General features: G+C 38.1%; 1 protein-coding gene across 1 annotated transcript in view; it reads left to right on the top strand.

The window, feature by feature from the left end:
- Window positions 1–23,482, top strand: part of LOC114663749 (dynein axonemal heavy chain 11) — a 341,140-nt gene that overhangs the window by 141,535 nt on the left and 176,123 nt on the right. Inside the window, 3 exon segments of the mRNA XM_051936024.1 lie at window positions 8,658–8,891; window positions 17,232–17,363; window positions 18,147–18,307. Of these exon segments, the coding sequence (XP_051791984.1) occupies window positions 8,658–8,891; window positions 17,232–17,363; window positions 18,147–18,307 (527 nt within the window).

Below are 23,482 nucleotides of genomic sequence, written 5' to 3'. Positions count from 1 at the left end.
TGAGTCCAAAAATATTTGCTGTCTTTATATTCTGCTACAGTGGTTTAGGTTTGAAATGCCCTCTGACTTTCTTTTTTGCTTTTTGAAATCCCAGTGCCCTTATATATTTACTTGCCACTGAAACTGAAATTAAGACCATGTAATTCCACTTTGAATCAGCTGAAAGATTTTCTCAAGACTAATTTTATATTTGCCTTATGTTTTATTTCCTTGTTTCATATTTAACTATTAGTGTCATTAGCACTCATAACTTTCAATACTCAAGACCATCAAAAACTGGTCAAAATTCATAAACAAAGCCTTGTAACCTCTCACAACTAGCACTGCCATTATCTAAAGCTGTACTTAACCATTCTGAAGGACTTCCAACCAAAATTGAGATTATAAAAATGTTTTTGGGGTTAAAGTATTTGTTTTGTAAGTCACTCCACAATCCATTACAGCAATTTAGGTCTCCAGCATAATATTTCAGATAAGAAATCTAAGGTCATTTAATCACAACCACCAATTCTGATCCAATGTCGGTATGCTTTTTTTTTGTTTTTCTTTGAACAGCTCCCAATTTTGTGCTGTTTTACTGTGGTAGTTAGCTCACACATCTTAGCCTGAGACTTTTAAATCCAGTCTCTGGATGTTTTAGTCACTCATTTTAGTTGGCCTTTTGTTATTTTGTGAACTTGGAGACTTTATAGGATAGAGAGGCATTGCTGACAATATAGATACCATAAATGAAATAAAAGCTGTAAGGAACAGAATCATAACTGATGAGAAACTTTTTTGACTAGTTTTTTTTATTGAAATATAAGAGCCAGCTTTTGTAAGAAGAACATAAGCCATTTTAAGGAATTAAAATAATAACCAATTTCTCAAATGGAAGGACAAAGGAAAGCAGAGGATTTATAGCGAAAGGCAGGGGCAACCTTTTCTGAAGTCTTCCTTTAAAGCAAATAGCATCTGCTGAATAACGGATAAATGAAATGACGAAATGTCTAGAAGAGGACAAATTTGGGGAAGGAAGTGAATGTTAATAGACAGAATAGGTATAAGAAAATCAGACACACCAGGCTAAAAGCTGAACTCACAATGCCAGTCCCAAAATATATGCATAAACGTGCCTGGTGTGTTCAGGATACAGAGGTGACAAGATCAGAGAACAAATGGCAGGAATATCATTTACATGGAATAGAATTTAGAAATTTAAATAAAATCGGAGCAGATTAACTGTATGTATGATTGAGATAAAGACTGTTCCACCTAACCAGCTGAGTGATCAGAACACTGATAAGAACATTTGAAAGCTAGTTCTGAATGAATAATGTTTCCTTAGGGAGCTATTTAGAGAAGAATTAAGGAAAAAGAATTCATGGGTTTTGTGCCTTTTTAATAGAAAAGTTCTTAAATCCAAAGGCTAGAGAATGAAATTAAACTGAGTGACATTATGTATACATTACAGCAAATCTTCTAATAATAATGAATTATTCAGCAGAGGTGTGTCAGGAAGTACTACTGAGGCTTTTTTATACCTGATTGATGTTTTTTAATGTTAGCCAAGTTTGAAGGGTTCTTTCTTTTTAGTTTTTTTTGTTGTGTATTTGAAAAGGGGTTTGTTGTTTGTCATAATATAATATTTATTGAGCTTCTGTAAAAAGACAAATTTCTTACTGGGGGAAATGTAAAATCTATCTATCCTAAACTTGACACTATGCTGCTTTGAGCAAGAAGTGCCAAGCACACATTAAAGAAGCAAAATCTATACTGTATTACTTTGTTAATAAAGACACTGGAGCTTATCTCCCATATTTCTCATTTTTATTTTAAAGAGCCTTTTCAGTGTTAGCAGTGCTCATTTTAGTTACCTAAGGCACAATTTACATGCAGTTTAAAACATTGCTTATCTTCAGTTGGCTGTGGACTTGACAAATAATGCCTAGACTATAAAATATTCAGGTCAACTGTGTTAACATTTTTTGGTGTAAATATGATTTATTTATTTATTTTTGTATATTATTCATTGACTGCCATCTCCTGCCTACAGTACCCAGCATGCATCCCATACTGTGTAAACTGTCACATTGGCTCTTGCATGTTCAGTCCACTGGCTGCATTTTCTTAGATAGCTATAAAAAGACAAAGAATTGTTAATGACTGCACTTAACATGTTTTATCAATAAAATACAATTGTATTTATTTTTTTCCCCACATGCATTATAGGAAGGCATCACAAACGTCTCCTTCCTCTTAGATGATGTCACTTTGTCTTAACAGAGAATCCCATTTTTGTAAAGTATAGTTGCCATCTTTCTTCTATGCAACTATTTAAAAATCATAAACACTTAACTCTTTGCAGATACACCATGAGCATCTATCTTCTATTATCCTTATGTTATGAATAAACTCTGTTTTGTTTATTGCAGCAAGCATGTTTGGGTTGTTGAAAAATAGACTTATGACTATGTCTTAACCACAAACAGAGACAATGAAAATTATTTTGTGTAGATATTCATCAATTAACAGATCTCTTCATAGTTCTAGCTGTCCTGGCCGGTATGGAAGTCCCATGTCACCCACAACCTTGTCATAAACCCTCTTCTACTGGCAGATGAGAACTGCATAGAATTTATATCCTAACAAATCAGCTTCTTCCTAGAGACAAACACGCTCACAGAGGTTTCTGCAGGAACACTCTGGGAAACTGTAAAGGCCTTCTTAAGAGGACAGATTATTTCATTTGTTTCCCACAGAAATAAATTAGAAACCAAGAAAATATCAGAGCTAAGAAGCGAAATTACTAGAATAGATGAAGAACAAGCCAGGCATCCAAGCGAAACTCTCCACAGGAAAAGGCAGGCCCTGCATACAGAATTTAACATCTTAACAACTAAAGAAACTGAACAACTTATTTATAAGTCTAGACATCATTACTATGAACACGGAGAAAAAGCTAATAAGCTTTTAGCTCAACAAATTCACAAACAAGAAGTTCGCAATGCAATACCAGTAATTACCAACACGAATGGAGAAGAAATTATAGACCATAAAAATATAATGCGCACATTTAGAGATTATTATAAATCCTTATATTCTACTGAGCTCAAAGAAGACAACACAGAATCTAATGCATTTCTGGATACATTACAGACACCACAAATAGATGCTTTAAGTGCTGAGGAACTGGATAAATCTCTAACGCTAACAGAATTACTAGATGCTATAAAGTCACTACAAAGCGGGAAATCAGCAGGCCCTGATGGTTACCCCGTAGAATTTTATAAGAAATTCTCCACTCAGCTAGCTCCCCTCTTATTGGCAACATTTACAGAAGCTAGAGACAACCAAATACTACCTCAAACATTTCGACAAGCATTAATCACCGTCTTTCCTAAACAAAATAAGGACTTGTTACAATGTGCATTATACAGACTAATTTCACTCCTGAATAATGATGTTAAGATACTCTCAAAAATTCTAGCTAGAAGGATGGAGAAAGTGCTGCCCTCGGTAATATCACAGGATCAAACTGGATTTATTAAAGGCCAACATCTATCTTCCAATCTCCGACGCCTGTTTAATGTTATATATTCACCAGCAAAATCAAACACCCCAGAGATATTACTATCATTAGATGCAGAAAAAGCATTTGAAATGATTGAATGGAACTACCTTTTCACTGCATTGGAGAAATTTGGGTCTGTCCCGAATATTTGTGCATGGATCAAACTACTGTATACCAAACCAGAAGCTTCAGTTTGTATTAATAACATTTGCTCAGACTACTTTAAGCTAGAACGTGGCACCAGACAAGGATGTCCCTTGTCAACACTGCTGTTTGCAATCGCCATTGAACCACTGGCGGTTCACTGCCGAAATTCTTATCAGATAAAGGGGATTGTCAGAGAAGGACTGGAACAGAAAATTTCTCTATATGCAGATAATATGGTCTTATACATATCAGACCCAGAAAACACTGTCCCTGCAGTTCTAACAGCACTAACAGAATTTCAAAAGATATCTGGTCTTAAAATTAATCTGAATAAAAGTATACTCTTTCCAGTGAATTCACAAGCATATAATATTAGATTGAACACCCTACCTATTACCATAGCAGATCAGTTTAAATACCTAGGGGTAAATATCACAAGTAAACATAAAGCTCTTTATCAACAAAATTTTGCCGTCTGTATGGAAAAATTTAAGCAAGACCTGGATAGATGGTCAACCCTTCATCTCACTCTAGCCGGAAGAGTTAACGTTGTTAAGATGAATATCCTTCCTAAACTTCTTTTTATTTATTTCAAAACATTCCAATATATATCAATAAATCATTTTTTAAGCAATTAGATTCAACAATAACCTCATTCATTTGGAACTCAAAACACCCACGTATCTGAAGAGCAACCCTGCAAAGACCTCAGGCAGAAGGTGGCATGGCTCTACCTAATTTTCAGTTTTATTACTGGGCAGCAAACATACAAGCCATAAAAACCTGGACACAAATAAATGAACATACACAGGCCTGGTCCGCAATAGAAATAAAATCCTGTAGTACTTCTTTATACTCCCTGCTCTGCTCTCCAATAAATGCAAGTTATCGCAAATATACTAATAACCCAATTGTGCTTTACTCACTTAGAATATGGAACCAAATTAGAAAGCATTTTAAGATGGAAAATCTTTTATCGGTGGCACCTCTGCAAGAAAACCACGTCTTTCAACCCTCACAAACATATCCAGTTTTTAATACCTGGAAAAGTTTTGGGATTAAAATGCTCAGAGATCTTTATATAGACAACATATTGGCATCTTTTGAACAATTACGTTCAAAATTCAACCTCCCAGCTACACATTTCTTTCACTATCTTCAAATTAGAAATTTTGTTAAACAGAAATTGCCCAATTTTCCCCACCTCACACCCTCCACAGTGCTGGAAAAAATACTGCTCAATGCCGAGGAATTAAACACCATTTCCGCATTATATAAAATCCTATTAGAGTCCCTACCTTTCAAAGATCCAAGAGGACATTGGGAAGAAGATCTCTTAATCAATATATCAGAAAAGGAGTGGAAGGCAGCAAAGCTGAGAATTCACTCGAGCTCCATATGCGCAAAGCATAAAATTATCCAACTAAAAATTATGTATCGAGCTCATCTGTCTCGCTTAAAACTGTCCAAAATGTTTCCAGGGTAAGATCCAACCTGTGAACGCTGCAACCAAGCTCCTGCCTCACTGGGTCACATGTTCTGGGTCTGCACCAAATTAACATCATTTTGGACAAAAATTTTTAAGTGCCTTTCAGACAGCCTTGGGGTCACAATCCCTCCTAACCCACTAACAGCTGTGTTCGGTGTTCTTCCAGATGGACTTGAAGTGGAAAAGGATAAGCAAACGGTGATTGCATTCACTACCTTTTGGCACACAGACTTATTCTGTTAAATTGGAAGAATCCTAACTCTCCTCTGATAAGTCAGTGTGACACCGATGTTTTATATTATTTGAAATTGGAAAAAATCAAATTCTCAGTTAGAGGATCTGTACAAAATTTTTTCAAAACCTGGCAGGATCTGATCAATATTATTTTAGAATAAGAGAAATTACTATTACCGCATTTAATTCCCTTCTCCATCTCTTATTTACATCTATATTTATTTCTCCCTTTCCTTTGCTTAATGTTGTCTTATTTAAAAGCCCTAAGCAATTCTCCTTTAGCTAAGCTCTCCTTCTCAGGGGTGGGGTTTGATTTGTCTTTAATTTGTTTGATTATAAATTGATCTATTTGTATGGAATGATTACAATAAAAATTAATAAAATATATTAAAAAATAAAAAAATAAAAGGAAGAAGTCAAATTGTACCTTAATGAATGACTGAAACACGGACTAAATTGGGGCAAGACAAGGAGAATGCAGTGATATGTGGAAAAGCATGGTATGAAAAAGTAAACTAAAAGAGACTTGACAGTTCTGTCCGGGATGATTTTGTCACCTGGGATCGAAGTATCCATCCTTATTTCATTTGTATAGGGTCATCTCATTATCCTGGCTGATCAAGAGTTGACTATATAGTTGTGTAATCTATTGTAAACAATTAGAGTAGCGTTTTGAATCATTATTTAATTTGCATAGTACATTGTTACTCCTGTCAGACTGTACAAAGAAATAAAGACTGAATAATTGTTACAACTTACAGTAAATGTATTTTTTCTTTAGTATTATATGTTCACGCATTTTAAAATAAAGATAACATTCCTTTATAATTTAAAAAAAGTTTCACTTCTTTGGACTATTTATTTGATTTGTTACAAATACTGAAGCAAATTCATATAGCAGTTATATTGATGTTAAATTAGAGTAAATTATAGATTTTGAAGGTTTTAGTGGCATTGACTTACATTGAAAGATGTAATTTCAGGAAAGCGCAATATGTCTTGTCTATATTTTTTAAAATGTCAAACTATTGTATGTATCTTAGCCCAGGCTGCCTAATGATCTTTTGTAGTATTCCGGTAATCCCTACAACACGTCTTAAATCCGGCCTTCATGCCATAATCCCAACTGTTATGACAATAATAAATACTTCCCTTGACATTGGTTCTATGCCAGCCATTTTTAAAATCGCTTCTTTAACCCCAATTTTAAGAAGTCTGGTCTTGATTTTGTCAGCCTTAAAATTTTCAGCCTATTTCTCTATTATCTTTACTGCCAATAGTTCTCAAGTGTTTTGTAGCCTCCCAACTCGCTAACTATTTAACTTCTAATAAATGAATGGAACCCTTTCAGTCAGGTTTCAGATCTCAGCACAGCTGTGAAATTGCTCTGCTTTGGATAACTAATGATTTGCTTATGGCAGCAAACTCTGCACAAACCAGAATATTAATTCTCTAAGACCTCAGTGCAGCATTTGACACTATCATATATGACATTCTACTATCCAGAATAGACTACAATCTGGGTATCTCTGGCACTGCCTTCCAGTGGTTTAAGTCCTATCTGACCAATAGGCAAGAGTTTGTTAATCTTGGCAACAGTAGATCCAACTGAGCAGCAGTCCCACACGGAGTTGCTTAGGGCTCTGTCTTTGGCCCTCTACTCTTCTGTATCTATATGCTTCCCCATGGCCATATTATTCGTAGCTTTGGACTCTATCATTTTTATGCAGATGATACTCAACTTTATTTCAGTGTTAAAAGTAAAACTTCATCAGAGCTTTCTCAGCTCACAACTTGCCTCAGTGAAGTTAAAACCTAGATGGAGCATAACTATTGAAAATTAAATTGCAACAAAACTGAGCTCCTGCAAATTAGCACTAAAGTGCAACTTGAGAAAATGATCTCCTTTTCAATCACTCTCATCAGACCTTCTTCAATGAATCTTGGTGTCATTTTTGATTCCTCCCTTTCTTATACACATATACCACATTAACAAACTTTCTTACTTCCATTTCCATAACATATCCAGTGTTCACTCATTCCTCTTCTTTTCTAATTATGAGAAAGTTACTTGTATCACATCCCGGATTGATTATTGTAACTACCTATTGGCAGGTGTCCCTTCAAATCTTACATCACAGCTCCAGTTAATAAGAAGCTCTGCTGCAAGAGTCCTTACATGAATCAGCAACAGCGAGCACGTAATACCCATCCTGCTTCACGTTCACTGGCTCCCTGTGTCTTACAGGATTGAATATCAAATTCTGTTAATAGCCTACAAAGCTTTAAATGGCCTTGCACCGGACTATATCAGTGACCTTCTCCATCACTATGCTCCTATTCGTCCACTAAGGTCCACTTATTCTGCATTCTTGTTGTGTCTCACATTAATCTGTACTGTTTGGGTGCCAGGACCTTCAGCTCTATAGCTCTCAGACTCTGCAATAACCACCCTAAATTAATTAGATCAGTCGACTCAGTTCATTCTTTTAAAAATCAACTTTAAACTCATCTGTTCAGTAAGGCTTTTAACTTAACCTAACATTCTACCCCTTCCTTTCCCTCTGTCCAGATGCTCAGAATAATTTGTTTGTGTTATATCACAAATTATGTTATTTTTTGGCCTTTCTTCTAGTATTGAATTTAGTATTTTACTCTGGTTTATTATCTTCTATTTAATACTTTGTATATCCTTTATTTATCCTTTTTAGTGTTCTATGTATAAAATATTTGTATCCAGTATTACATGTACCCTGCTGTTCCTTCTGAGACTCTGTGAAGCTCCTTGAGCATGGGAAAATTGCTATATTATTAAAATGTAATGTAAAATGTAAATGTAATTATTATTAATATCCTTTATTCTTTAGTGCATTATGGCTTGAAAGATAAGCCCCCACATTCAGTACTGAAGGATGTATTTAATAATATAAATTAAAACGTCACTCACAGTTCCAATTTTATTAAAGGTTTTGCCTATATTTTAAGTTAACATTGGCATATTAGGTTTTAGGGAGACTCCAAATTGGCTTTGTATGACTGCATGGATTTGTGCTCCGCTATGGACTAGCAACCATTCCAGTCCTAATTCATGCACTGTGTCTATTGCTGCTGACATATGCTCCAACCCTCTGTATATGTTTCTATTGTCTAACATGTGATTAGATGTGTTCAATGTTGGCTACCAATAGTCATAATGAGTCTTGCCCTAACAAGTATTTGTCTTGATTTCTTAAGGTTGAAACTTGGTTGAATCATTTGGAAGAAACAATGCGTGAAACAGTTCGGCGTCATATTACTGAAGCAGTTGGAGCCTATGAAGAGAAACCCAGAGACCAATGGGTGTTTGACTACCCTGCTCAGGTGGCCCTAACTAGTTCACAGATATGGTGGACAACAGATGTGGGCATTGCTTTTGAAAGACTCGAAGAAGGTTTTGAAACTGCACTCAAGGACTACAACAAAAAGCAGGTGTTGTGCATTTGTTATTTGTAAAGTATGTATTCTTTACCATTTGTATGGATTTATATTAATCGAATTTAAGCATAATTAACAATTCCTGTAAAAGTCAAAAGTGATTTTTAACACCCAAGCAAAATTTCAGAGTTCAAAATAAATAGTAGCCTCTTCTTGGCAAACACCAACAATCTACATATACTGTAATACTCTATGGTAAAGCCATAATACCAAGGAGATAAAGCACCATTAAGAGTCTCATTTTCAGTTATGCATAAACTGATAGCAACAGCAAATTCAACTAAAAGAGAGAGAGATACTAATAGATGGATTCTGTAAGTTTTAATGTACTATAGAATCAGAAAGCTTTGTTGATTATACTGTATAGTAAATTGATGACCTGTAATTTGCAGCTTCTGTTGGTCCTCTTTGATTTATTGAGGGATTTGTGAGACTTACCAAGTTAGTTTCCGAGTTTGTCTGCTGTCATACTTTTAAGATTAACATACACACAGGTACTCTCTTATACACACACACACACACACACACACACAGATCCTATTCACACAACTAAGTATGAGTGATGCTTAACTGCCAGTCACTCTATAGTATTTCATATAGGATCTCATCTACATGAATATGCAAGATGAATGCTTCATGCCTGTCACCATTCGGTACTTCATATAGAGACTCACTGTCACCAGCAGTAATGGTTCAACATCCTTTGGTTATATAACACTTAATAACCATTCGGGATAATTTCAGCTGCATTTGTTCTTCTGTTGAGGTGAGACCTCTCTGTCTTTATAAGCCCTGCAGGATGAGCAATATGCCACTCTCCCCTGCAGCAGCTACCTTAAAAGTTACTTTTTTACTTCTGTCACTCTAGATATAAAGACAAATTACAGAAATGTGAAAGCAACATAGTTACTATATTTATTGCTATTTATTATAGTGTAATAATACCAACAGAAGAAAATATCTATATATATAATTCACTAAGCCAGAAGACAAGTAGCCAACCATGGAAAGCACGCCGGAAGGGGCGTGGATTCACTAAACAGCCGACAAGTAAGACGCCAATGGCGCACGCAGGAAGGAGCCACGCCCACCAACTCTTAGACCATTGGATACGCCGAAAAAATCACAGCCACGCCCACCAACTCGGACGCGACGCCTCGAAAAACATGCTGTCATTTCTGTTTGTCTGTGCCACAGTCCACTTGCAGCTCTGAGCCACGTTGACTTTTCATTAGTCAACCTCAGTGGAATCTTGGTTCACACAGAGGCAGCGCCAGAGAGGGACAGAGGCACACACAGGCAGCGCGAGAGAGAGAGCCGCGCGCACACACAGGCAGAGACAGAGGCACACACACACACACACACACACAGAGGCAACGCCAGAGAGAGACAGAGGCATACACAGGCAGCGTGAGAGAGACAGCCGCGCACACACACAGAGGCAACGCCAGAGAGAGACAAGCGCACACACAGAGGCAGCGCGAGAGAGAGCCACGCACACACACCGAGGCAGCGTGAGAGAGAGCCGCGCACACACACCGAGGCAACGCCAGAGAGAGACAAGCGCACACAGGCAGCGCGCGAGAGAGAGCCATGCACACACACAGAGGCAGCGCCACAGAGAGACAGAGGCACACACAGGCAGCGCAAGAGAGAGCCACACAATCCTTTAAAACTGAAGTTAAAACACAATGAAGGAAGCAGTCTTTAAAAACCAATAAGCCCTGTGCCTCTTTTTCATTAGCGTCTCACCTGCTTCAGGCCCTGCAACAGTCGAGACGCTCTCTCTGCAGCTGACCTTCTCTGTGCCTGACTCCACTACTGTCAGTCGCCTGATTAAAAATGGCCTTTTGAAGGTGAGCTATGGACCCGCTATACCACAGGAACACATTGCCTTCGAGCCTGCTCTCGCTCACTCTAACGTACCGGCTTTCTCTCTCTCTCTCCTCACTCGCTCACACACTGCACAGGGGAGAAATGCCCGAAGCACGAGTCTACCCGGAAACCGTTTCAGCCACACTTCCACGCCCCTCGCTACACTGTGAGTGCGATGATTATTTATTTAAAAATGGGCTTTTGAAGGGGAGCTGTGGACCCGCTATACCACAGGATCACCTGTGACATTGCTTTCACATTGTTTTACTTTTATTTATAATCCTGTTGAGCAGATCAGACACCCAGGCAAACAACACTGAATAATCAATAGCTGCAACTACTTTGCCCGCCCTCACTCCTCACCTGAGTCGGTTTGTTCAGCAGTGTTTGCCAAACTCGGTCCTGGTGAACCCCTGTTGCTGCAGGGTTTTGTTCCAACCAGATTCCTAATCATTAATGCCGGTGAAACTCATCCGGGATAAGTCGGTTTTTCAAACGCAGCCGTGTAGCAGATTAGTCTAGCAAGATGTAATAATCCGAGATGAATGCGCGCCCTCGCGCTGAGTGAAAAGCCAATATATATTCAGTCTACAAAACATGATCAGCAAGTCTTTGATAGGCTGCAACAAAATGATGAAAGAACGGGTGCATTTTTTTCACACAAGCTGAGTGGGTGGGTGTTAGTTAGTTAATTAGCAACTCGAAGGATTTCAAGATATAATATACACAAGAGGTAACACTGCAAAAGCGGCCCAAACCAGCAAAGACAGCTGGCAAAAAGTGGCTGACAAATTAAACGCGTGTGCATTGTACTTACTGAAAGCAGCGTTACGGATTTTGCAAATGTTCATTTTGTTCCCTCTGCTTAAAAAACATTGAAAAAGCGGCGCGGATTGGTTTGCAGTGTGTAAAACAGTTTGTTTGTCGCGGATAATTTGCTATCCACACAGGGAGGAACCGCGAAGCGAACCCACAATCTTCCACTGTCTCCTTACTGCAAAGCATCCGTACTACTACAGCGCCACAAGGCAGTTAAAGAATGCACCGGGCCACATGTTCATTTTTTCCCCTGTGCTTAAAAGACATTAAAAAACTGTTTCTCAACTGTGACTCCGGAACAACTCAGTACGTGAAAAGCGGCCAGAATCGCAAACAACAATGAAGACTCTACGTGACTCACAGGTAGTGATGGGCCGCTCGATACTCAGGTTTCGACACTGTGTCGAGCTTTCGAAGCACTGCAGATTTTAATACTTGATCGAATAATGACATCTGTGATTTAAGGATTTCACATTTTCTTTCTGAAATGTGCTTACCTATATCATGGCAAAGTACAGGGATAAACCTTTATTTTCTGTCTACTCCGTTTTAATTAAGACAGAGCAAAAAGAAAACATTTAAGGCTATTAAATGTGATCTCAAGAAAAGATCAGGGTTAATTATAATACTAATAACAGGAGTGATTATAATGATACAGTGCAAAAGTAAATACTAATTGAAAGAGCCGGGAATGCACGAGGTGAGGCGTCTTATTTTGTTTAACTCTTGCTATCGTATAGTGCATTCTGCCTGTCGGCGTTAGTTATATTTATATTTTTTAGACATCACACACTACAAGCTGCTGACGAACCCTTCTCTGCGTTGTCAGTCTGTAGCTACGAAAAAATAAAAGCAATACGACTTTTAACAGACGTCATTGAAGTGTATCATAAGTTTCTGTAACGTTAATGAAAATGGCCAGGAGGTGTCACGAGAGAGGTGAGTGTCAAATGCTTCGAAGCTTCGATACGATTTCCGACACAATTGCTTCAAACATGTTGATGCTTCGCGAGGCTTCACCCCACCCATCACTACTCACAGGTTACTGAACGAGAAATCAGCAGACTAGCAAGACGGATGGGGCGTAATGGGCATCCTTCCCCTCTCCCCCGGATTTTTCAAATGTAAATTTTTTCCCTGTGCTTAAAAATCATTAAAAAAGTGGCCTGATTATGCGGCGTATGGCACGCCGCGGGTTGGCTAGTGATAAATAATAAAATTGATAGCAAAATCTGGATATAGTCTTAGAAAAGCCTAATGAAAATTATGAACATCTAGGGTGGATGTTGTCCTCGGCGGCTTTTTAGTTTAACAACCAGCATGATGTAGAAGATTGTATTTTCTGACATCCAAAGAAAATGGTCACTCTGTCTCTTTCTGACATGTCTTGGTCTTTGAAGTCCTGTGTTGTTTCTCTTTTCATTTTGTGATGTGTGAGTCCCTGTCTTGCATCCCAAAACACGAGGCTGAGTCTCAGTACTTTAGCAAAACCAACTTTATTCAGCTTGAAACAGGAACAGCACGGTTATTTATTGTAGCAGGATCTACCATTCTCCTACACACAGACACAGCAATCAGGCAGGGTCGTGGCCAGGCTAGTGGCCAAGTAATCCTGTTCCCTGCATTTATAATGTTCTTTGCATCACCCATCAACTGCAAGTGCTCATAGCACGATCGCGATTTACTTGAATCTGCTTTAGCTGCAAGCTGCTTCCATGTTGGGAGTTCATGGTTGCCCCGGCAACTGATAAACTGTCTTCCACAGATGCGGCTATGATGCTTCAGGACTCCCTTCGGCGTGTCGTCCCACTGGGGGGAGTCCCAACCAAGTTTAGAAACCTTACAATTTCTTTAAACATGGGGCATTATTTATGTTGAAATTCCACATGGAATTCCAGGACTTGTGACATTAGACTCATGTGATTGACTAGTTGTCCTTGTGATGGATGGCTCTACTACTCAAAGGCTTTGATCCTGTGCATATCTATAGTGTTTTCTGTCCTTTTTTACCATTAAGCTGTAAAATGACTGAAATAGGTGTGTAAATTATGTTTACCCTGGGTATGACGTTAAACTGCATCTGGCCCTGCAAGCGGTCCTCCAACTTGCAGGAAAAAAACTTGGGGGTTGGTGGCAGGATTTGGCACTCCAGCCATCGTAAAAATTTTACACAGCTCTGAAACAGCAGACAGGACTCCTTTCTGCTCTCCATGGGAATAGCTCTGCAGCAACCGGCCACAGAAAGGCTGCTCGCACAATGAAGGGAATGGGGGAAAGCCCCCAGCAGCCTCATCCCCGTAAGAGTTGAAACTGTGGGAGAGCCAATGGGATCAGACCTGGGGATTTGAGCTGGCGTGGTGCTGAGGTGTCACCCATTGCTTGGCAGCACTCTGGTTCTAATCTGAGGCAACCCATCCGGGTAGGTGCATGGAATGTCTTGTCTCTCCATTTCAAGTAATGACACTCTCTGAGGTACGTAGACCGGGGACTGGCAAGAATTCTGTAGGTGGGTACACCTTTTATTGGTCTGGTCTCTCTGGGAGTAGCTGTTGCTGTGGTGGATCGGCTTCTCCCAATGGTGTAAAATATCACTCCTTTAAATGAACATATTATGAGCCTCTGATTAAGGCACTCTCTGGGGGCCTTGTCTGTTGTTTCAGTGTATGCTCTGACTGCGGTAAGTGATGTCATGATGAGAGAGACATTTTATTCGCAACTTCACTTGGTGGTTGATGGGTGCCCACGAGGTCATGGTTTACTTCAAAGCCACCACTGGTACTGACAGAGCTGGCTATGAGGATTGTGTTGGTCCCTGTGGGTCTGGCAGTCATGGTGAAAGTGGCTCCATGTTCCTTGACTTTGCAAAAGGGTCAGGGGCTATGGATCTCTGGATCCTGGTTCCAGCGCCCTGAGCCCTATCATTGGACTCGGTACTCCAATACTGGTGGTGCAGTGAAGGAGATCGATCACATCCTCGTGGGCAGACGCTAGAGGCTCCTGCAGAACTGCAGGATCTACAGAATTGCCCAGTTTGTGAATTCTGACCACAGAATTGTTGTTGGTACCCTGAAGATACAGCTTAGGTCCAGTAGGCTACCACATACCCAGAGAATGAGGCTGGTCCTGGCCAGACTCCAAGATCAGGCTGTTTCAAATGAGTTTGCATGCAGTTTGTTTGAGGGACTAACATACTTGGGAGCGACGGATGATTCTAATATGATGTGGGAGACTTTCCATGATGAGACTCTGAAGGTTGCTAAGGGTTGAATTGGTATTGCCGGTGTTTCGTCTCGCAGGGCACCCTGGATGTTATTGAGAGGAGCTGCAGTGCATGGCTTGATGGCAACTCTAGTCTATACCAGGAACTGAGAAGGACAGCTTTGAGAGCTCTGTGGGCAGATAAGGAGGCATTTGTTTAGTGGAATCTGTGAGCAAGTGACACAATCTGCATATTGAAGGTTATCTTATGAGCAACAACATGCAGTAACTTCTTACTGTACTTTTTCAAATTCATAAGTGCATAGTCTGCAGTATTTTTTCCAAGATTAGGGGGCTCCGTCCCCTGCTCTCTTTGCTCGCCCACCCCTGGGTTTGATTTACCGCATATACAATTTAAAGAGATTGTTATTTTCATGGGAATTGTTACATATGCATTATTTTCACTTTTATTTTTAAACTTTTGTAAAAACAATACAGTGATCCCTCGCTATATCGCGCTTCGCCTTTCGCGGCTTCACTCCATCGTGGATTTTATATGTAACCATATTTAAATATATATCACAGATTTTTTGCTGGTTCGCGGATTTCTGCGGACAATGGGTCTTTTAATTTCTGGTACATGCTTCCTCAGTTGGTTTGCCCAGTTGATTTCATACAAGGGACGCTATTGGCAGATGGCTGAGAAGCTACCCAACTTACTTTTCTCTCTCTCTTGCGCTGACTATCTGTGATCCTGACGTAGGGGGTGTGAGCAGGGGGGCTGTTCGCACACCTAGACGATACGGACGCTCGTCTAAAAATGCTGAAAGATTATCTTCACGTTGCTATCTTTTGTGCAGCTGCTTCCTGAAACGACATGCTGCACAGTGCTTCGCATACTTAAAAGCTCGAAGGGCACATATTGATTTTTGATTGAAAAACAAACTCTGTCTCTCTCTATCTCTCTTTGTCTGCTCCTGACGGAGGGGGTGTGAGCTGCCGCCTTCAACAGCTTTGTGCCGGTGCTTCGCATACTTAAAAGCAAACAGCCCTATTGATTTGTTTGCTTTTTTCTATCTATGTGACATTCTGTGCTCCTGACAAGCACTCCTTTGAAGAGGAAGATATGTTTGCATTCTTTTAATTGTGAGATGGAACTGTCATCTCTGTCTTGTCATGGAGCACAGTTTAAACTTTTGAAAAAGAGACAAATGTTTGTTTGCAGTGTTTGAATAACGTTCCTGTCTCTCTACAACCTCCTGTGTTTCTGCGCAAATCTGTGACCCAAGCATGACAATATAAAAATAACCATATAAAGAAATGGTTTCTACTTCGCGGATTTTCTTATTTCGTGGGTGGCTCTGGAACGCAACCCCCGCGATGGAGGAGGGATTACTGTACTTGTCCTTTATTTCCGGCCCCGGGCATGGTTAAATCTTTCTCGTAGGACGTATAACTCTGCTTGTGTTGTGAAGGGGGGGGCGGCTGAACGCACGCTAAGGAGATGGCATCATCTGCTGCCTTTCTGCTGCTGCTGCTGGCGAGCTGCGTGTTGTTTTTGTTGTGCTGCACGTCGATCATTTAAAAGCCTGTACAGCAACTGACCTTTTGCCACTTCATGTCTCTACCGCTCGCGTTGTGAAGGGGGGGCTGAACGCACGCTAAGGAGTTGCAGTCGGATCATCAGCTGGCCTGTTGCTGCTGGCAAGCTGCGTTTTTTGTTTGGCGCTCTTTGCGTCGATCATTTCAAAGCCTGTATAGCAGCTGTCCTTTTGCCATTTCGCCTCTTTGCCGCTTGTGTTATTTTTGGGGGGGGGGGGCGGTCGGATCATCTGCTGGCTTCCTGCTTCTGCTGCTCGCAAGCTGCGCGTTCTGCTTCTCGCTTGTCGTTTTTTTAAGAGCTGGGAGCACATGATGTCTGTCTGCCAAAAAGCATTCCAACAGCTGCTTGGTTAGATGTCTGTGAACTTGTTTTAAATGTTGTCTCACTGCCTTGTCTCATGTGACGTTAAAGTGTCTCTCGTGGGAAGTCGCATTGTCTTCTGAGAAGATCACGTCTCGTCTCACTAGTCTCCCTCCCAGGATTTTTTTTTTATAATAGAGAGATAAAAATCAGTATTCATAGAATTGTTAATTTGTAAGAAATGGATGAAAAGATCAAAGAATATAAAAATCACAGTCGGTACTATCCGTACTGTATGTTCAGTACATATATTAAATGTATTAACCAATTTAAGATTTCTTGCAAATATCCTGAAGTTTAAACTAGATTAAACACAAATGAAGGTTTAATGAAATACTTAGAATCATTCAATTTATATATCTTTATACTGCCATATATTCAAGCTTTTTATTAGATTCCTTTCTGTTTCCATGTGTAACTTGGATGAACACTTATTACTTCTAAATATTATGTGCATAACCAAATTATTTTCCTTACAGATTGCTCAGCTAAATGCTCTCATCAACTTACTATTAGGAGAGCTTAGTCCTGGAGATAGGCAGAAGATTATGACCATATGTACAATTGATGTACATGCCAGAGATGTTGTGGCAAAGCTAGTGGCTCAAAAGGCAAGTTTGTTTTTAACAGTAGCAATGATTATGATTTTTTAGAATAATTATATTTTATATTAACTACAGTATTATTAGAATATGATTCTAGTTAATAGTTACGTATCTGAGATGCTATTAGAAATTATCTATAAGCAAATTGCTGTGTTACCCTTGACAAAATATTTGTATTTCATTGCCTTTAATCAAACAAAACTTTATAAATCTTCCAGTAATATCTCTTTAGAGAAAACAGGTAAGTAGCAATATTATATCTTAGTATAAAGCAATATTAAGACCTGTTGAGTACTATAAATTACAGTCCACTATATAATCTTTACATAAACAAATATACTGTATATTAAAACAAGTGTTATTTTTTGTCCTTTTGTTCTTTTGAACCTGTTTATTTCAAGAACCAAACCTAGACAGGCATTTAGTCCATAACACAACAGTCATTTGTACATCCACACCCTCTGTCACTCGGTAAATTTAGATTCACCATTCTGAAAAATACAGTATGTACATCATTACTTAATTTAGGGAACACTTTATCACTGGCTGTTATCTAAATAATTGGCTAAAAGAGTGTGTGTGCATATGTGCATGTGTGAGTTTATCTGAATGTATGTGTGTATATGAGTCTGCGTGTGTTAGCTAATAGCTGATAGCAATCAAGCAAAAGTGAAATTTATAATTTAAAAAAACCAAGTTTTTTTAATGAACTGTTCTCACAAGCATGGCTACTTGTTGGCCTATTTGTATGTGCAAAGTAATAATTTCTTTGTTTTCTCCATTTCATAGGTAACTAACTCGCAAGCATTTGTTTGGTTATCCCAGCTCCGTCATCGCTGGGATGATGCTGAAAAGCACTGTTTTGCCAACATTTGTGATGCACAGTTCCAGTACTCATATGAATACTTGGGAAACACTTCTCGTTTGGTGATAACACCTCTTACTGACAGGTATATGATGTATTGCAAACAGATATTTGTTGTTGAAATATAAAAGGAATAACTTCTATTGGAATGCCAGTTATGAAGTAGATTTGTATGCACTACATAAACTACATAATCCAAATCAATGTAAAAATAATCGTATGTATCAAACATATGTAAGTCTTCATATCAATCATAATCATATCAATCAGTTCAGCTAAGAGTCTTGAAAACGGAGATCCAATTGGCATGCCTTCTTTATGTCTATAGTATTTTCTATTAAAACAAACTTTATGGACTGTCATTTTCAATGCCAAAAGGAAAAAGTTGACCACGGAGAAAAGAACGCAGTTTACAGCATTCCATGCAATGCATGCCCAGCAGTACAGTATATGTGGTACAAACATCTAAAAGACTCTCAACACGTATACAGGAATATTGCAATGGTGTCAGAAGGAAAGACCCAGAGTCTCTGATTTATATACATACAAGTTCCACTAGAAACACATTTAACTGGGACTCTGTGAAAGTAAAATTCAGGGACAATACTAACAGTGTCAGAGAGTTGGCTGAATCATGACTTTCTAATGAAAACGCCATTAACAGACACTTGAACCCAGCATATGCAGGATTAAAAAGAAGAGCATCCAAATAAGAAAAAGACTTTAAGACCAACGCCTTCTGAACCCCCCCTTATTACCCCTCCCCCACAACCCCCCCTCCACTCATACCCATTACCTCCTATATATTACCTTGAATTCCTGTATGTCTAACCATTTTTCTCTGATGATGACACCTGGTAAGCTGTTGAAAGCTTAGGAATAAAAAACTATTTTAAGATACACGACTCATTTTTTTTCCTATTGTGGATCTCTAGCTGCAAATTTGCAAACCGTATCACAGACCTTGGCTTCCATACATATATATATGTATGTATATGTATGTATGTATATATATTTATATGTGTATATATATATATGTATATATGTGTGTATGTGTGCGTATATATATATATATATATTTGTGTACAGTATATATATCTATACTAATTAATAAAAGGCAAAGCCCTCGCTGACTGACTGACTGACTGACTCACTCATCACTAATTGTCCAACTTCCCATGTAGGTGGAAGGCTAAAATTTGGCAGGCTGATTCCTTATAGCTTACTTACAAAAGTTAGGCAGGTTTCATTTCGAAATTCAACGCATAATGGTCATAACTGGAACCTCTTTATTGACAATATACTGTAATGGACGGCAGCTTGATGGCCGTGGGAGGCGGAGTTGAGTGTCACGTCATCACGCCTCCCACGTAATCACGTGAAAAGACTGTGAATGCAGTAGGGAGAAATGAAGTAAGAGCCGCAAACAGCGAAGAACAAAAAATTCATTAAACAATTGAGAAGGGAGCGAGTGAAGCATACAAGCATCTTCATAAGGGAAACAAAGCACCGTGTAAAACGTAAGTTTAAATTAAGTTTATTGAAACGCTCCCGTTAAGGATTACAATAACATATTCGCGAGATAAAAGAACGCAGTAGGGAGAAATGAAGGAAGAGCCGCAAACAGCGAAGAGCAAAAAATTCATTAAACAATTGAGAAGGGAGCGAGTGAAGCATACAAGCATGTTCATAAGGGAAACAAAGCACGGTGTAAAACGTAAGTTTAAATTAAGTTTATAGAAACGCTCCCGCTGCGGATTGCAATAACATATTCGCGAGATAAAAGTTTAATGAGAAGACACGAGGTATAAACGAACCACACGCCGTGGCGCAACGTTAGGGGCAACAGTTTCAACCATTCTATGATCTGCTTCTCGCAACTGAAAGACGGCACATGGCGGATGTTAGCCGACTTGCTGACCGCAACGTTAGGGGCTTCAACTCTGGCGCTGACGATAGAGATTCGATTCCCGAGAGGGGATGCAGTGAGTGTGTATGCCTGATGAGCCCAGAATCAGGGAGAAACACGTGTCGCATACTCTTTGCATTATTTGAAAGTAAACTATTAAAACCATTCTATGATCAGCTTCTGGGAACAGAAAGAGGGCACGTGGCGGATGTAAGGCGACTTCCTGACCAACCACAAGCGTAACCTGGCAGGTAACCACCCATACAGTCAGATTGTGATTCAGAAAACGAATGCCATGAATGTAATTACCACGATCTACATACTGTCAAATAAACGAAACACACGCCGTGGCGCGACAGCTGTGAAAAGCGAGGTTCACAAAAAAACAGATCCTTAACAAATTGTTATTGGTATATTTTCGATCTGTTTAAAAAGGTTTTCTTTTCTTCTTAAAAAATTAAAAGCAGTACTTCGCCGCAACGAAGCGCGAGAATTTGGCTATATATATCTGCTTCTCGCAATTAAAAGAGGGCACGTGGCGGATTTCAGACGACTTCATGACCAAACATAAGCGTTACCTGCCAGGTAGGGTTACCACTTTTAATACAAAAAAATAAGGGACGCATACTGCAGCGGGTGCCACATCTCAGTGCCAACAGTTTGCAGACTCTACTTAAAAGACCCGCCCTCCTCACTGGACAGTTAAAAAGACCAATCAAACTAACGATGACATCAAGTATTACCCAATCAAAAGTAGGAAAGGAGGCATCTTCATAAAATGCGTGTGGGATGATTTGCATGAGACGCTGCTTTAAAAAAAATGATAAAAAAAAATATGGGACAAATCCCGTCCCGTATTGATTCAAAACGGGACGCGCAATTTCATTCTCAAATGCGGGACGATTCCGTATTTTAAAGGACGGGTGGCAACCCTACAGTGCCAGGTAACCACCCATACAATCAGATTGTGATTCAGACTAGGAATGCAATGAATGTAATTACCCCGATCTACATACAAGGCGAAAGTCTTACAACATTCAAAGATGATGGTTTGGGATAAGTACACCATAGAACATAAAAGAGCTTATGAAGCCTTGAACCAAAAAAAGCAAGATCTCAGAGATCGTAAAAAAAAAAAAAAAAGAAGGTAATGTCGTTTTACTCGCTGTAGATTTTAGTCAAACATTACCAGTTATTCCACGAGGGAGACCAGCAGATGAACTCAACGCGTGTTTAAAATCCATGCTTCTCCCACGCTCGGTTATATGTCGCGTGTTCTCGGGTAGGTACACCAAAAAATGTATACATTTAAGCATGTAATGGGCAAACAAAAAATGAGGTATACCCGAAGGCACTGCAATAGTACTTAATGTAACTGTACTTCTTAAATGTTAATGTTTTACTGTTTAATAATTTATACGCTTCTTATATGTTGTTCAAATTCTTTTATCAAAATACCAGTGACAGCGCAATGCACGATAACATGGAGTGAATACACCATACGCATCCGCCCATGGCCGCCCTGGTGTGCGCAGATAGGAGTTGATTCTACAATAAAATAAAATAAAGATAAAAAGAGTAATACAATCATCACCCATAAAGCGGATAGTAGACGTGACGTACTATATGTGTACCAGATTTCAAGTCAATAGGTGAAACGGTTTGCGAGCTACAGGTGATTTAAAATCCTGGACAGACAAACAAATAGCCACGATAGCAAATTACAGAAGAAGATTTTACTGTTTAATAATTTATATTTATATGAAATGTGCTTCTTATATATTACTTCATATTCTCATATGATAATGATGTTAATGTTGTTTATATTGATTTCTATGTTATTGAAACTGCATGTATGTGTGTATATGTATGTGTAATATATATATATATACTAGCAAAATACCCGCGCTTCGCAGCGGAGAAGTAGTGTGTTAAAGAGGTTATGAAAAAAAAAGGAAACATTTTAAAAATAACGTAACATGATTGTCAATGTAATTGTGTTGTCATTGTTATAAGTGTTGCTGTCTTTTATATATACACACACACATAAACATATATATACATATACATATATATACATATCTACATATACACATATCTACATATATATACATATACATATATATATATACACATATCAACATATATATACACACATACATAAACACATATCTTTAACACACTACTTCTCAGCTGCGAAGCGCGGGTATTTTGCTAGTATGTATATATATATATATATATATATGTGTGTGTGTGTGTGTGTGTATGTATATGTGAGTGTTTATGTATGTGTGTATATATATGTTGATATGTGTGTGTATATATATATATATATATATGTATATATATATATATATATATATATATATATATATGTGTGTGGATGTGTATATGTATATATATGTTTACGTGTGTGTGTATATTATATATATAATATATATATATATATATATATATATATATATATAAAAATATATATACATACACACACACGTAAACATATATATACATATACACATCCACATATATATATACACATACACATATCAACATATATATACACACATATACATACACACACACACACATATATATATATATATATATATATATATATATATATATATATATATATATATATATATATATATATATACATACTAGCAAAATACCCGCGCTTCGCAGCTGAGAAGTAGTGTGTTAAAGATATGTGTTTATGTATGTGTGTATATATATGTTGATATGTGTATATATATATATATGTATATGTATATATATGTAGATATGTGTATATGTAGATATGTATATATATGTATATGTATATATATGTTTATGTGTGTGTGTATATATAAAAGACAGCAACACTTATAACAATGACAACACAATTACATTGACAATCATGTTATGTTATTTTTAAAATGTTTCCTTTTTTTTTCATAACCTCTTTAACACACTACTTCTCCGCTGCGAAGCGCGGGTATTTTGCTAGTATGTATATATATATATATATATATATATATATATATATATATATATATATACATACTAGCAAAATACCCGCGCTTCGCAGCGGAGAAGTAGTGTGTTAAAGATATGTGTTTATGTATGTGTGTATATATATGTTGATATGTGTATATATATATATATGTATATGTATATATATGTAGATATGTGTATATGTAGATATGTATATATATGTATATGTATATATATGTTTATGTGTGTGTGTATATATAAAAGACAGCAACACTTATAACAATGACAACACAATTACATTGACAATCATGTTATGTTATTTTAAAATGTTTCCTTTTTTTTTCATAACCTCTTTAACACACTACTTCTCCGCTG

Source organism: Erpetoichthys calabaricus, chromosome 13 (genome assembly GCF_900747795.2).
Source record: "Erpetoichthys calabaricus chromosome 13, fErpCal1.3, whole genome shotgun sequence".
NCBI classification, from domain to species: Eukaryota; Metazoa; Chordata; class Cladistia; order Polypteriformes; family Polypteridae; genus Erpetoichthys; species Erpetoichthys calabaricus.
This window is presented reverse-complemented; position numbering and strand designations above follow the sequence as displayed.